The sequence below is a fragment of the Daucus carota genome, chromosome 9, assembly GCF_001625215.2.
Source record: "Daucus carota subsp. sativus chromosome 9, DH1 v3.0, whole genome shotgun sequence".
NCBI classification, from domain to species: Eukaryota; Viridiplantae; Streptophyta; class Magnoliopsida; order Apiales; family Apiaceae; genus Daucus; species Daucus carota.
Genome location: NC_030389.2, coordinates 42,968,112 through 42,983,232, shown reverse-complemented (window position 1 = coordinate 42,983,232; position 15,121 = coordinate 42,968,112). Strand labels below are relative to the sequence as shown.

The following is a 15,121-nucleotide window of genomic DNA, read 5'->3' as shown; positions in this document are numbered from 1 at the left end:
CCTGAACATTGTACATCCGGCCAATGCAATTACTCGTCCAGCAAACTTTGAAGTTATTCTAGGTGCAATGGATCCACTCGACGCTGCAAAACAGAACCAGTCATTACTTTTCTAAAATTGAACTAATTAATTCTCAGGGACTCGGTAATATCATGGTATATGATCGCACTAGGTGAGTTATTCCAGCTGACCTCATTCAGTTATAGACTTAATTAATATATAATGATGAGGCAATCTATTTAGCAACTTTCACTATATATACAAGACAACTCAACCTCCTCTTCTAAACTCTAAATGACAGTGAAAGGAACCGGGGATTCCTAAAAAAAGCTTAGATTAATAATTAAGTACTACTAACGTCTATGCAAACTATAGACTATTAAGATGCACAAAATTTCAACGGAAATCGTTCCCGAAAGAGAGAAAAAGGAAAAAAGAACTCTCCCTCTCGCGGAAGAAAACACCTAACCTCTTTTTGGATTCAATTTACCTATTATTGAAAAAGAAAGCAAGCTTACCTGGATTGGAAAAAAACCTTCTGCCATCATTTGGACCAAAGCTACAAAGAGGGCAGTTGAGGATTCAAAGATGGCTTCACAAACTAAGACAAACCATTCCCTCCGTACACCTGTGCCAGTGTAGCTTCCTCATCTTTAAACTCCAAAGTTAAACCAGCTTGAAGTGTATCCGCTCAGCGTGTGCGATGTACTCAAATATGAATCCTCCACCAATCGTGATCTCTCCTAAGGATCTCTAGGTAGTCATCATCTTCATCACACACTTGTGGAAGTAACATCATTGCCAGAATGCCTCTGCCACTCATAATTCACTCACATCCTTACTGCTCCAAAATCCACCTATAATCTTCACCCCTCGTAGCAATTTAATAATTAAATCGCAGAACGAACAGAAAGACAGAACGCTTCCTCCTCCCTAAGGTTCCAAACTTGTCTAGCTAGGCCTGGAAGTGGCTTAGACATGTTTTCAGCAGTTCAATTTAAGATCAAAACATACTGGTTGCACCCCAGATTTCACTCTTGAGGGCAACAAACTTCTCCGGTGTTGTTCAAGACAATCATCAATCTTCTTCAACAGCCTTAAGAAAATCTAAGCATGACGTTAAACTCTTCGTGTTGTTAAAATATAAGCGTTCCACCTTGAGCGCCTTCGTTTTTAACAATAACCGCCCTGTTATAAACCGTTTTAGGCCATCAGACAGCTTTTAAAATGGAGAAGCTCTTCGTCATTAAAGAAGCGAAGGACTCATTCTGTATACGGTTGTATACCACCATCCCAATTGTAAAGAATTTATTTATCAACAGCCTCTTGAACACATGTGAGCATATCTTTTAAAAGTACACAAAATTAGTACTGCATCACCTCCATCCAATATTTGCTGCCTCAATTTCGATAAATTCCACCATAGACCTAAGACAAGTTTCGGGCACGTGTCAAAGATTAACATTGTCAGCATTAATTGGGCTCCTACGCAACACAGCTGGGCAAATCTCCATCCAAAATAGGGACACATTGTTGGAAGGAATATGGAGGCATAAACGAAATGACCCAAAACCACCTCTCGTAAAGCTCATCACCAACATATATGATCAGGAGACATATATAACATAACTAACGCGCTTGTACACCAGAATACGAGAATACCTGCCGATGCCCCATCCCCTATAGCCAATATTCTCACTCGCCATCAAATCCGTGACAAATAATCAGTGAGGTTCTTCGAATCAGGGGTAACGTGCTTCGCTTCCACAGATTTATTCCCCGGTTTCCGTTTACACAATCTCAAAAATCCAATGACACAATCTCATCAGCTGTTTTTGAGCTTTCACATGACGAGTACTCGGCATGACTCCAACCAGCTGTTAAAAACAGCCTCATTTTCGACACAACATTGCCCTAGGGTTTGCCCGGGTGTAAAGCTGCTGCTCTTATAGATTAAACGGCTGCCGTCAATGGAATTCCAGATTGCTGGATCAAAATCAAGAACGTGCTCAATTGTATCGTTAACATCAGCTCGGATAACTAATGTTTCATTCAGAAACACAATCTTACAAAGAACGAACGTATCTGGAGAGGGTTCGATTTCGACGGCTGAGAAACATGGGAGCATGAGAAGAGAAGAAATGGAATCGATGAAGCGACATAATTGTGTTGTGTCAGAATGAAAACACTGCTTTCGAGCAGAATAGTTTAGAGACGGCGAGGATGGCGAGAAAAAAAACCCTAATTATCAGTTGTTCCTTGTGTGTATGGCGTAACTCAATTACATTGCATTATATTCCGCCAAACCATTTTGGGCTCGCTGTTTAAATTTGAACTGTGCCCAACTTTCTAGTCATCTCACAAAATTTAGCTTTAGGTACTAGTTAGGGCCGGATTTTAATTTAAATTAAATTTTAATTTACTATTTATTATAATTTATTCTCGTTTATTGATTATAGTATCATTTTTAATATATTTATTTATACATAAAACATTTTAATATATGTATTAAACACTATTATTTTTCAGCTATAAAAGTGTTATATATTTAAACTTGATCATATTTAATTTTTATTCAAATTTAAAAAATGATCAAGTGTTAATATATAAAAATTTTATATCTAGACAACGATTATATTATAATGTTCAATTGTATATTATAAAATGATTTAATGTTAACAATCAAATAAGACGAGACATATACTTCTATAATAATATTTTTTAACATGTGAGTGTGACGCCGGCCATAAGCTTGTTAGCATTAGAAGTCTACCACACTTTTAAGTTAAATAACTCTTTGTGAAGTACCTTCTCTTCGTCTTTCTATGGACATTGTCTTGCATTAATTAAATTTTGTATTAATCGTATTTAGCTACTACGTATTAACATGGTCCTTTATTTATTTGAATTTCTAATAATAAAGATTTCTCTTTTATAGATTCATTTAATTTAGTTTGAATTTTAAAAATTAAATGAATAGTTTTGTAGTGATGTAATTCTGTTTGTGTTCTAGTTGTTACATTAATAGCTCCACCAACACATTTGAGTCCTTTCAATATTAGTAGTTTTAATTATTATTAAATACACAATTTTATATAATAATCAATTTTTGATTATTTGCTAATTTGATACTCTCATATTTCCCAAATGATGGATTTTAGTTACTGATAAAGGATATCGATTGGGTGTTCATATTTCAATCTATATTTGGATGCCGAGAGTATTGGCTAGGAAACCCAAAAGCAAGGCTAAAATTTTCCTAGAACAGACAAACTTACGCCGAAATATTTCTGTCGTATAAATTAGTGTTTCTGCAGCTTCTGACATCTGTTCATAGGAATTCGTCGTAAAGTTCTACTTTACGATGGCATTTTCTAGCCATAAATTCTATATTTATTGTTGAAAATTAATTTTTAATTCTCTTATTTTTACATTATATAAATAAAACTGGGGGCCGTGAATTAAAAGACGAAAAATTCGTCGTCCGTTTGCTTATTATTCTATTGGCACCTGGGGCCCACTTATATGAAACTGTTATGTATTCTGTCAATTCAGTGATCACCTGCCGGGGCTTTAGAATATAAATCTAAACTTACGACAGATATTACATGTTGTAAATTCCAGATTTTTCTATCATTTAGACTTACGGACGGATATTCCTAATAGGCTCAGTCGTAAGATAGATAATAACCCACGGAACTTTCGGCGCAAGAAGGAACCAATATGAACCACTATGAGTTCACAATGAACCTTTACTACGGACTTTCGTCGTAAATGTCCAAATTCCGACGGACTATACGTCGTAAGTTTAACTATGAATATGCTGGAATTGTGAGCCCTACCAGGTCAACTTACTGACGCTTGATCAAACTTACGACACCCATGGAAAATTTGATGGTCTTTCGAACTTACTACCGGAGCAAAAAACGACAGATTACTTTCCGTCATAAATTCGAAACTACGAGGGGAAAGAAGGCCCTAACTTCTGTCGTCAATAAAGCGCGTTTGTGTAGTGGATACACAAAAGGACAATCTAGCCTATATTTGTGTCGCCATTCATTCTATGTTGAACTGTCAACGCTACGCCCTAGATTTGACTAATGCTAACGGCCTTACGTGTTCGGTGTATCTCATTAGGAAGGCGTATAATGGTAAATTTATCCATTCGTTTATAATTTTCCGTTCTCTCTAATTGTATGGTAGCTCTTGTTTTCATTCATGAGAGAGGACCTCTCAACACTAAATTGTATTGAATTTTAAGCAAAATAATCAATGTAGTTTTGCCTCACTTCGCAACGTTTTTACTCACACTTAGAATTTTAAAGCACAAGAAATATATAATTTCTCGCAATTTAGAGCTAGTGATCGCAAACCTATTTCCTTCTGCGAGTTTGCAAAAGATTTGTCAGCCATGCTATTTTGCAACAACCACACTCCCTCCCTGCTAGAAATACACGGTAGCCAAGCTTCATGTGAAGCACAGGCTCAAAAGTTAACTTGAGAAAAATTATTACGTAATTACGGATAATTATCGATTATAAACCACAAAAGGAAACCTATGCAATTGATAGTACAAAAAACTGTTCCGGCTCTGATTTTGGAAATAAGCTTTGTATTGCTATTTGTTCTCATGAGTCCAAAAGCTGCAGCCAACATTATCCTGGGTGATGAAGACTAGACGAATCTTGCATGACTCTTTCAACGATTGGTAAGGGAAGGAAAAAACACAAACTGATAGAAGCAAGTCTGATAGTGGCAGGCGATTTCAGCTCTCGCTCCCTTTAAATGTCTAAAGCTGGAGGTAGCCACCGGAAAAACCTTCTACAGGTTAACTTCTTCAGGAGTCCAAACGAATAGGAGAGCTTTTCTTGCCCTGCTGCCCTTTTACTTGCCACAGGTCTGCAATTTAAGATGGATAATTAGTAGCTATCTTCTGACTCTCCTACGAAGACACAGATATGTCATATCATATATGAAATCAGCTCATAGGCAAAATTAAAACTTATGACCAGCGCTATTCAACACAAATGCATGTGCACACGCTAGTCGAAAGGTATCAGTGTATAACCACATCGGAACTTGCATTACTATGATGGATCATTATAGCATATTATAAACACCTCATAATAGAAAAAAAAGCCTTAAACATAAGGTTAACGGTCACCGGCATACATATGCCAAGACCTCTTAACCAACCCGGTCGTTGGATGAATATCCAGCGGCGAGGATTATAACCCTACGTCCGGAGCTTTTTAACCTCGACGAGGCTCTTGCACCATTTTAACGCTAGACATGGACCCGTCCCGCGGTTAAAAAACACGGGATGCATTAAACTTTGTAAATTTGGTTAATTCTGATAATCCTGGCGTTGGATATTCAACGGCACGAAAATAGGTGTTGGGTAAGAGGCCAAGCTCGGACGAGTTCTTCCAAACATTTTTTAACGCTAGACAGCGAACCCCGCTCTAGCGGTTATAAGAAATAAGAGTATTTAAAATTTTGTTATAATTCTGATATCGTGGCCGCTGGATATTCATCCACACGCGAGAAAATAGTGTGTGGTTTAAGAGGCATATGGACATCAATATAACAGGGGCCTGGCTCCTAAAACATAAAAACCTACTCTGAAAAGCCTTCAGAAAAGAAGTTTACTGACTCACATTTACTCCAGAACCAGGATATCTGAGGAGGATCAGTTCTCCTCGTAGCCATGTAGTTCAGGTGGAGACTTCCAATCTTCACCACTTAGCGCTTTTCACTGCCATACAGCAAGCTTGTCACATCTTCTAGTTCTAAGAATTGGAAAACTGATTTCCTAAGCCTCCCCGAACTTATGATATCATCAATGCCCTGAGCAAACTGAGCCACCTGATTCCTTACACAAGGAATCAACAAAATGATTATTTTAAACACCGCCTAGAAACCATAATTGTCTTCTAATTTGAACTATCACGGCAATATTTTTCATCCGGGGTTAGAGCTTCCACGATATTCCTGCATCCTAGCTTGTCCGGTTTTCAATAAATGTTAAAGCTCGAGTATCTTCATCAACTTCCCTCAGGATCCCATCTCCAGTATTCTCTTGCAACTACTGCTCAAGATTGTATCTGCATTCCGGTATATCTTCCAGAGAAACATTGCCTTCCGGCAATTGTAGAAGAAATACTCTATTTCAAAGGCCACATGCCAACCTGCACATTGACATTTCAGGCCAATGTAATTGTAATACTCGTCCATCAACTTGAAGTATCTCGGTTGCAATGGATCCCCTTCGACGCTGCAACACAGAAAAAGTCATAAATTGAATAATTCTCAGGACTAAACTAGCTTTAGCTAGGGAAGGACTAACAAAAAATTTTTTAAACTTTTACATGACATCCAAATAGCTTCTATTGTCTAAAGTTCAAGAATATCAGGTTATGATAGCACTCGGGAGTTATTCACAACTGGACCTATTCGTTTATAGAACACTTAATATTTACTAATGATGAAAGCAAAACTATTTAGCCAACTATCACTATATATAAAGAAAATTCACTGATATTTAAACTCTTAAATAACCATGACAGGAATTACAATGGGGATCTAACAAACTATTAGATTTAATAATTAAGTACTACATAAACTTTGTATGCCCACCTGTAGGACTATTAATATGCAACAAAAATTCAACTGAAATCTTCCCGAAGACTCTCCCTGTCAGAGACGACATACCAACCTCCTTTTGGATTCTATTTATCTCTATTAAAAAAGCAGCAAGCTTACCTGGATTAGGAAAAAACCTCTGCCATCATTTGGACAAGTTACGAAGAGGGCATTTGAGGATTCAACGCTTGGCTCACAAACTAAGACAACCACCATTCCCTCCGTACACCGGGGCCAGTCAGCTTCCCTCATTTTCAACTCCACCGTTAAAACCGCTCGAAGGTATCAGCCTAGCGTGTGCAATGTACTCCATGAATCCTCACATCGGGATCTATAGATAAGCATCTCTAGGATCAGGTAGTCATCGTTCATCACTAACTTGTGGAAGTAAACATCATGCCAAATGCCTTTTGCACTCAGAATCAGTCACCTCCTTCTGCCTCCAAACTCCAACCTAATCATCATCCCTCGTAGCATATTTAATAATTAAATCGCAGAAAGAAAGCTTCTCTTCTTTAAGGTTTCCAAACTTGTTCCGTATAGGGCTGGAAAGTGGCTTTTTTGACACGTCATTCCGTTAATTATGATCTGACCATACTGGTTGCACCCAAGATTTCACTCTTGTGGGCCAACAACTTCTCCAAATTCTTCAAGACCATCATCCATTCCTTCTTCAACCGTCTAAAGAAACTTTAAGCATGAAATTAAAATCTTCCGTGTATGTTAAAATATAAGGTTCCCTTGGGGAGGCCTTGTGTAACAATAACCGCCATGTAATAGCTCCTCTGGTATAAACCTTTTTTAAAGGGAATCAGAAAGCTTTGAACAGGAGCGCTCTCCGTCATTAAAGCAGCGGGGACTATACTTGTATCTGGTTGTATACCACCATCCATTGTAAGAATTATTCTTAGCACAGCCTCTCTAACAAATGTTAGCATATCTTTTAAAATTTAAAGTCACGGAAACCTCCCCATCCGATTGCTTCCTCAATTTCGATTACAAGCTACCATAGAACTAAGACAAGTTCGGCATGTGTCAAAGATAACATTTTCACCCTAATATGGCATCCCACGCAACGCTTGCACATCTCAAGCAAACTAGGGAACCATTGTGGAAGGAATATGGAGCATAAACGCAATTGACCCAAACCAACTGTCGTATCAATCCTCACCAAATATCATATGATCCGGAGACAATATAACATTGCTAACGCAGCTGGTGCCACAGAATACGGGAATACCTGCCAGATCCCCTATATCCATATCATTATCACTCGACCGCAAAATCCGTGAAATAATCAGTCAGTTTCTTCGCATCAGGTAACGTGCTTCACTGTCCCAAGATTTATTCCCCGGCTTCCGTTTACACCAATCTCCAAATCAAGAAACAATCTCATCAGATGTTTGTGAAGCTTCTCACATGACGAGTTACTCGGCATGACTCCACCCACTGTAAAACAGCATCATTTTTCGACACACATTGCCCTAGGGTTTGCTCCGGGGGGTAAAGCTGTTGCTCTTATAGATTAACGGCGCCCGTTCCATGGGAATTCCAGATTTCGCTTTGGATCAAATCAAGAAACGTGTTCACTCGTTGTTTTAACCTCAGGCTCGGAGGATACCTAATGTTTCCATTCAGAAAACAATTTTACGAAGAACTGTATGGTAGGTTCGATTTCGACCGCTGAGAAGAAATGAGCCGTCAGATGGCATCCTTTAAAATTTGGGTTTGCCGGACAGGAAGGAATTGATGAGCGGAATTAATGGTGTGGAGATATTGAACACTGATATCGAGCAGAAGAATAGTTTATAGGACGGCGGATATGAATAGTTTGGAGCTTGTGCTGAGAGGAAAACCCTTAATTCAGGCTGCTTACTTTGTGTGGTTCGTTGTTTTGGGCTTCGCTGTTTTAATTTGAAATGTGCCAAATTTCATTCACCTATTATCACAATTTTAGCTGTGGTAACGGTTACACCGGATTTAAATAATTTTGATTTATCATTATTATATTTTTTACTCTTTTTAATATTTGATTACAGTCATATCATTTTTTTAATATACGTATTTATCCACATAAAAACAAACAAAACAACAAAAAAAAAAAACCTACTTCTCCATATTTACATATCAGTTTAGCTATAAACTGGTTATATATAACACTTGATCATATTTTAGTTTAATAAAAAAATTTAAAATAGGATCATATGTTAGTATAGTTAAAATTTTATATTCTTTACAACGATAATTGCTAACTTTCTATATTAAAAAAATGATCATGTAATTCAAATAAAACGACATTATTACTTCCATAAATAATTAATTTACCAAAAGTATTTAAACATGTGCCTTTGATACCGGCCATAGCTGAGTATAAACGTCTGACACACCTTTTAAGTTAAATCACTTTAATTTCTAAGTAATTAATATTAAAATTTTTGACAATGTCTTGATTTCTGTGCTTTCCTATATGATGCAACATCGACAATGTTCTTACGTGACATCATTATTGCAATTTTCCCGTGGAAAAAATCATCGTAAATTTAACCGTCATAAGTACGTTTGCGTCATTATTAACATCGTCGTAAGTTAACATATTAGCAAATTAAAACAAAAAACTAATTAAAATAAAAGGGTTCTAATTTTCCGTCGTAAACTGCACCATTGTAAGTTCACATAATTATATAAATTATAGCTATCAAAAACAAAAATAAATGAAATTGATATGTTATTTTCTCATCCTAAGTTAACATATTGGCAACTAAAAATAAATAAATAAATGAAAATAAAATGTTTCCGATTCCGTCGTAAACTATGTCGCATAAGTTTTCATAATTACTAATTATTGTTGTTAAAAATAAAAAATAAATGAAAAATTTATATCATGTTATAATTATGACGGATCATATCTTACGTTAGCATGGGCAAAAATTCAAAACTTTTTCAAAATGTTTTGGGGGTGGTAATTTCCCTTTTCAAAACTTCTTGTTATTATTTAGCATTTTGTAGTTCCAAAACTACGAGCAAATAATGAAGAACAAAGGGAATCACAAGTCTGGTATTTGGATAACGGCGCCAGCAATCATATGACTGGCCAACGCGGCAAGTTCAGGGAATTGGATGAACATGTGACCCGGGAAGGTGAAATTTGGAGATGGATCTACTGTGAGTATCAAGGGCAAGGGGACAGTTTCATTCCAATGCAAAAACGGCGAGGAAAGGACTTTAACGGAGGTATATTACATTCCAAATTTATGTAATAATATTATAAGTTTGGGTCAGTTATCTGAGGCTGGTAATAAAGTGATCCTTGAAGATGATTATTTGTGGGTTTATGAGGGCAGCGGTAAACTACTAATGAAGGTGAAAAGATCTGAGAATCGCTTGTATAAAATCAGCCTTGAGGAAAGTAAGCCTTCATGCTTGTTGACAAAGTTAGAGGAGGATACCTGGCTCTGGCATGCCCGGCTTGGGCATGTAAATTTTCAAGCTTTAGAACTCATGTCGAGGGAGAAGATGGCATATGGACTTCCGAAATTAATTCAACCACTAAAGAAGTGTGAAGGATGCCTAATGTCAAAGCAATCCAGAAAACCCTTTCCCTCCCGAGCCAATTTCGATTCAAGAAAGATATTGGAGATAGTACACGCAGACATTTGCGGACCCATTTCACCAATGACACCTGGAGGTAACCGATATTTTCTGTTATTTGTTGATGACTTCAGTAGAAAGATGTGGGTATACATGTTGAAAGAAAAGAGTTGTGCTTTTGAGATGTTTAAAAAATTTAAGGCATTAGTCGAGAATGGAACAGAAAGAAGTATTAAGATTTTGAGGACAGACCGAGGTGGGGAATTCTGCTCAAAGGAATTTACAATGTTTTGTGAGAAGGCTGGCATTCAGAGACATTACACAGCGCCATACACCCCGCAACAGAATGTGTGTGGTGGAGCGTAGAAATCGAACCGTTGCTGCTATGACAAGAAGCTTTCTAAAAGAAGCAAAATTACCGGCATTTATGTGGGGCGAAGCAGTACGTCACTCAGTTTATGTTCTTAATCGTTTGCCAACTCGCATTTTAAATGGCAGAAACCCGTATGAAGCGTGGAGTGGGAAGAAACCGAGTCTGGAACACATAAGAGTTTTTGGGTGTACAGCGTACATGAAGATTCCAACAGTTCATGTCAAAAAACTGGACGACCGTAGCAAGTTGGTTGTATATCTCGGTAAGGAACCAGGAACAAAGGGCAATCGCTTGTATGATCCAAGAACAGGTGCTGTGCACGTAAGTAGATGTTGTAGTAATACAAGAAAGTAACTTCTGGTCATGGGAGCAGAATAAAGAAGATAAAGTAACCTTTCCTGGGCATTATATCGAGATGGCTAATTCGGAGGATGCAGGAGGTAATGTTGAAGCAGAATATGAGCCTGTAACACCTCTGCAGTCACCACCTCTGCAGACATCGACAACTGCAATGGCTGATTTATCTACAGGAGCTGATTTATCTACAGGAGCTACTGACGTGTCCTCTGTAAATGGTAGTGAGACTAGACACTTCAGGTCTCTGGATGAAATCTACAATGAAACTGAGATTGTTGATATGATTGATGAGCTGATGCTACTAAAGATAGAAGGGCCAACATCTTTTAACGAAGCAACAAAAGAAAAAGAGTGGCAAGATGCAATGAAACTGGAGCTTGAGACAATCGAGAAGAACGATACCTGGACACTTACAGATTTGCCACCTGGGCACAAGCCAATCGGCTTGAAATGGGTTTATAAAATAAAAAAGGATCCAGAAGGGAACGTAGTAAAACACAAGGCACGTCTCGTTGCGAAAGGTTATGTTCAGAAAAAAGGGATCGATTATAATGAAGTGTTTGCTCCGGTAGCTCGTCTCGATACCGTTCGATTATTATTGGCTCTTTCAGCAAAGGAAGGTTGGGAAGTTCATCATCTTGACGTTAAATCAGCATTTTTAAATGGCGAACTTCATGAAGAAGTATATGTCAAACAACCCGAGGGATTTATAAAGAAAGGGCAAGAAAAGAAGGTGTATAAATTGACAAAAGCCTTGTATGGGCTACGTCAAGCTCCCAGGGCCTGGAATGCACGATTGGATAAATGTTTGAAGGAGCTGGGTTTTAAAAGGTGTTTGCACGAGCAGGCTGTGTACACGAAGTCTGTAGGTGGGAATGTGATCATAGTAGGAGTCTATGTTGACGATTTGTTGGTGACTGGTTCTGATAAACGAAAAATTGAGGAGTTCAAGTTGCAGATGAACAAGCAATTTGAGATGAGCAATTTAGGTCTGCTATCGTTTTATCTTGGTATAGAAGTAAATCAAGGAGGAATGTTTACTACATTGAAACAGTCTGCATATGCAAAGAAATTGTTGGACAAGGCTGGGATGTTGAACTGTAATTCATCGAAATATCCTATGGAATACAAACTTCAATTAGACAAGGATGAAGGAGGCAAGTTGGTAGATGATACTGAGTACAGGTGTGTTGTTGGGAGTCTGCGATATCTAACACATACTAGACCGGACATTTCGTATGCTGTGGGTGTAGTAAGCAGATTTATGGACAAACCTACAGTAAAGCATCAGCAAGCAGTAAAGCATATATTGAGGTATGTGAGAGGTACAATTGACCATGGTCTTGTGTATGTAAATGAGAAAAGTGGGAAGGTTCTATCTGGGTTCTCAGATAGTGATCTGGCTGGGGATGTTATAGATAGGAGAAGTACTGGTGGGATGTGTTTTTACTTGAATAAGAGTTTAATCTCTTGGGCTTCAAAGAAACAGAGAGTAGTTGCGCTGTCATCTTGCGAGGCAGAGTACATGGCGGCTACAACAGCAGCGTGCCAAAGCATATGGCTCCGTGGACTGCTGGAGGAAATCTTAGGGCATCAAGTTGGACCAGTTGTACTTCATGTGGATAACAAGTCTGCTATTGAGTTAATGAAGAACCCTGTTCTACATGGAAGAAGCAAGCATATAGATGTACGGTTTCATTTTATCCGTGAATGCATCGAACGAGGTAAGCTGGTAGTTAAACACGTTGTTACACAGGAGCAGCGAGCAGACATCTTAACTAAGGCACTGGGAAGAATTAAGTTTGAAGAAATGAGGAAGATGATTGGTTGTTGAAAATCTCACTGCTGTTACATCAAGTTCGTAGCCTGGAAACATGTTTAGATTAGGGGGGAATGTGTTGGATATTTGTTTAATCTAAACACATTTGAATAAAATAGCTGTTACGTAGAACGCGCAGCATGCAGTTAGCTATTTGGAGTAGCGTAGGATTAGGAGCAAAGTAATAGCAGAATAATAGCAGTAGAGTCATGGTAGGAGTTTGATACGTAGTTTTTGTGTTTTGGTAGTTATCTGTTTGCTTTATATATTCCTGTACGTTGGTTAAGTAAAATTATCTTCTGCTATTTTCTTCCAGAATTGATTAACATACCAGTGTGTGCGTGTGTGTAGTGTGTTTACATTTCTATAAAGACAATGCCAACCTGAACTTTGCGAATTAAGGCCAATGCAATTACTCTTCCAGCAAACTTGAAGTATTCTAGGTGCAATGGATCCACCCTAGACACTGCAAATTCGGACGAGTCATTAATTTAAAAAACTGAATTTATCAGAGAATAACCAGGGAGGAATTCAAGGGGAGAATATGGGGTGAGGTATAAAATTTTTAAAATACTAATGTTGAAAGCAATCACTATATCAAACACCAGGGCAAAATATATTAAAGTCACCCATACGATTCATACTCGCAGAAACATAAACAAAATATAACTTCTATGAATCATATATAGGGCAAAGTAGAATGACAGAAGAAGCACCAAGCTGATTACCTGAATTTGGAAAAAACCTTCTACGATCATTTGGACAAGCTACAAAGAGGGCATTTCGAGGGTCAAATATGGCTTGACAAACTAAGACAAACCACTCCCTCAGAACACCAGGGCCAGTAGCTTCCTCATCTTTAAACTGCAAATCTAAACTAGCTCGAAGTGTTTCAGCCTCAGAGTGTGCAATGTATTCAAAAGAGTCCTCCAACAATCGTGATCTGTCAATAAGCATGATCTCTTGGATCAGGTTGTTATCCTCATCACTAACTCGTGCAAGTAACATCATTGCCAAATGCCTTCTGCACTCAAAATTTGTCACCTCTTTATGCACCGAAATCCATTCATAATCATCCTCCTTGCTAGCATATTTAATAATTAAATAGCTGAAAGAAAGCTTCCTATTCCTCAAAGTTGTCCAAAACTGTTTTGCTAAGTCTGGGAAGTGCTTAGACATATTATTCAGCTCCATTATGATTGCAACATACTGGTAGCACCCAAGATTTTCACTCTTAGTCGGCAATAACTTCTCCAGTTCTTCAAGACAATAATCCATCTTGTTCAGCAGCCTAAAGAAAGTCTCAAACATGATACTAAATTCTTGATAAGGACCATCCTGAGATACCTTTCTGTATCGAAACTTAAAGAATAGCTCCTCTGTAATAAATGTTTCTACAGGCATCAGAAAGTTTTTGAGATAGACAACCTCAGTCAATAAAGGATGTGAGGGACTCGTCCTTGTATCCAGTTCTATACCAGCATCCATAGAATGAACTATCTCATCGGCAGCGTCTGCAACAAAAGTTTGCATGTCTTTTATAAAATTAACAAGATAAGCATAGCCAGCTCCATTCGGTGCAGTCTTCATCTCGGTACATTTGACCATGTCACTAAGACATCTTCGGCACGTGTTAAACATAGCATCGTTGCGGTAATATGGCATCCCACGCAACGCCTTGCAAATCTCTAAATATATTGGTATACATTGTAGGGAGAGATGTCGAGGCAGTAAAGAAATTAACGTAATCAACTCTTGAATCAACTCATTGCCAAATATCATATTTTGAGGAGACATATATAACATTGCTAAAGAAGCTGGTACATGAGAACAACAAAATACCTGCAGATAATGCCCGAAATAAATATCATTATCCTTGGGAAGAAAATCTCCGAAATAATCAGATAAGTTTCTTCTAATCACGCGACGTGCTTCCCTATCCCAAGCTTCATTCCCCGAATTTCTTTTACACAATCTCCAAATCAATGAAACAATCTCATCAACTAACTGTTGAGCTTTGACAAGACGAGTACTCCGCATGACTCCAACCAACTGTAGCACACAGCATCATTTTCTACACAACATTCCCCCAGGGTTTGCTCCGGGTAAATCTGCTTGCTCTTATAAATTAACATCTGCACGTTCGATGGAATTCCAGCTTTCGATTGTATCAAATCAAGAACGTACCCAATTGTATCATTAACATTCGCTCGAATAACTAATGTTTTCATTCCAGAAAACAATCTTACAAGGAACTGTAGGCTAGAGTGCGATTTCGATGACTCAGCCGAACCCGCTGCTGATCGAGCACCGGAGACAGAGTTGATAACGTCAGATCT

General features: G+C 38.0%; 1 protein-coding gene across 1 annotated transcript; it reads right to left on the bottom strand.

Annotated features, from left to right (window-relative positions):
- Positions 1-13,454: 13,454 nt before the first annotated feature.
- Positions 13,455-14,822, bottom strand: LOC135149692 (E3 ubiquitin-protein ligase UPL5-like). Its single transcript, XM_064085489.1, has one exon. It carries the CDS (start codon positions 14,820-14,822, stop codon positions 13,455-13,457), a length of 1,368 nt encoding a protein of 455 aa, XP_063941559.1.
- Positions 14,823-15,121: the final 299 nt, after the last annotated feature.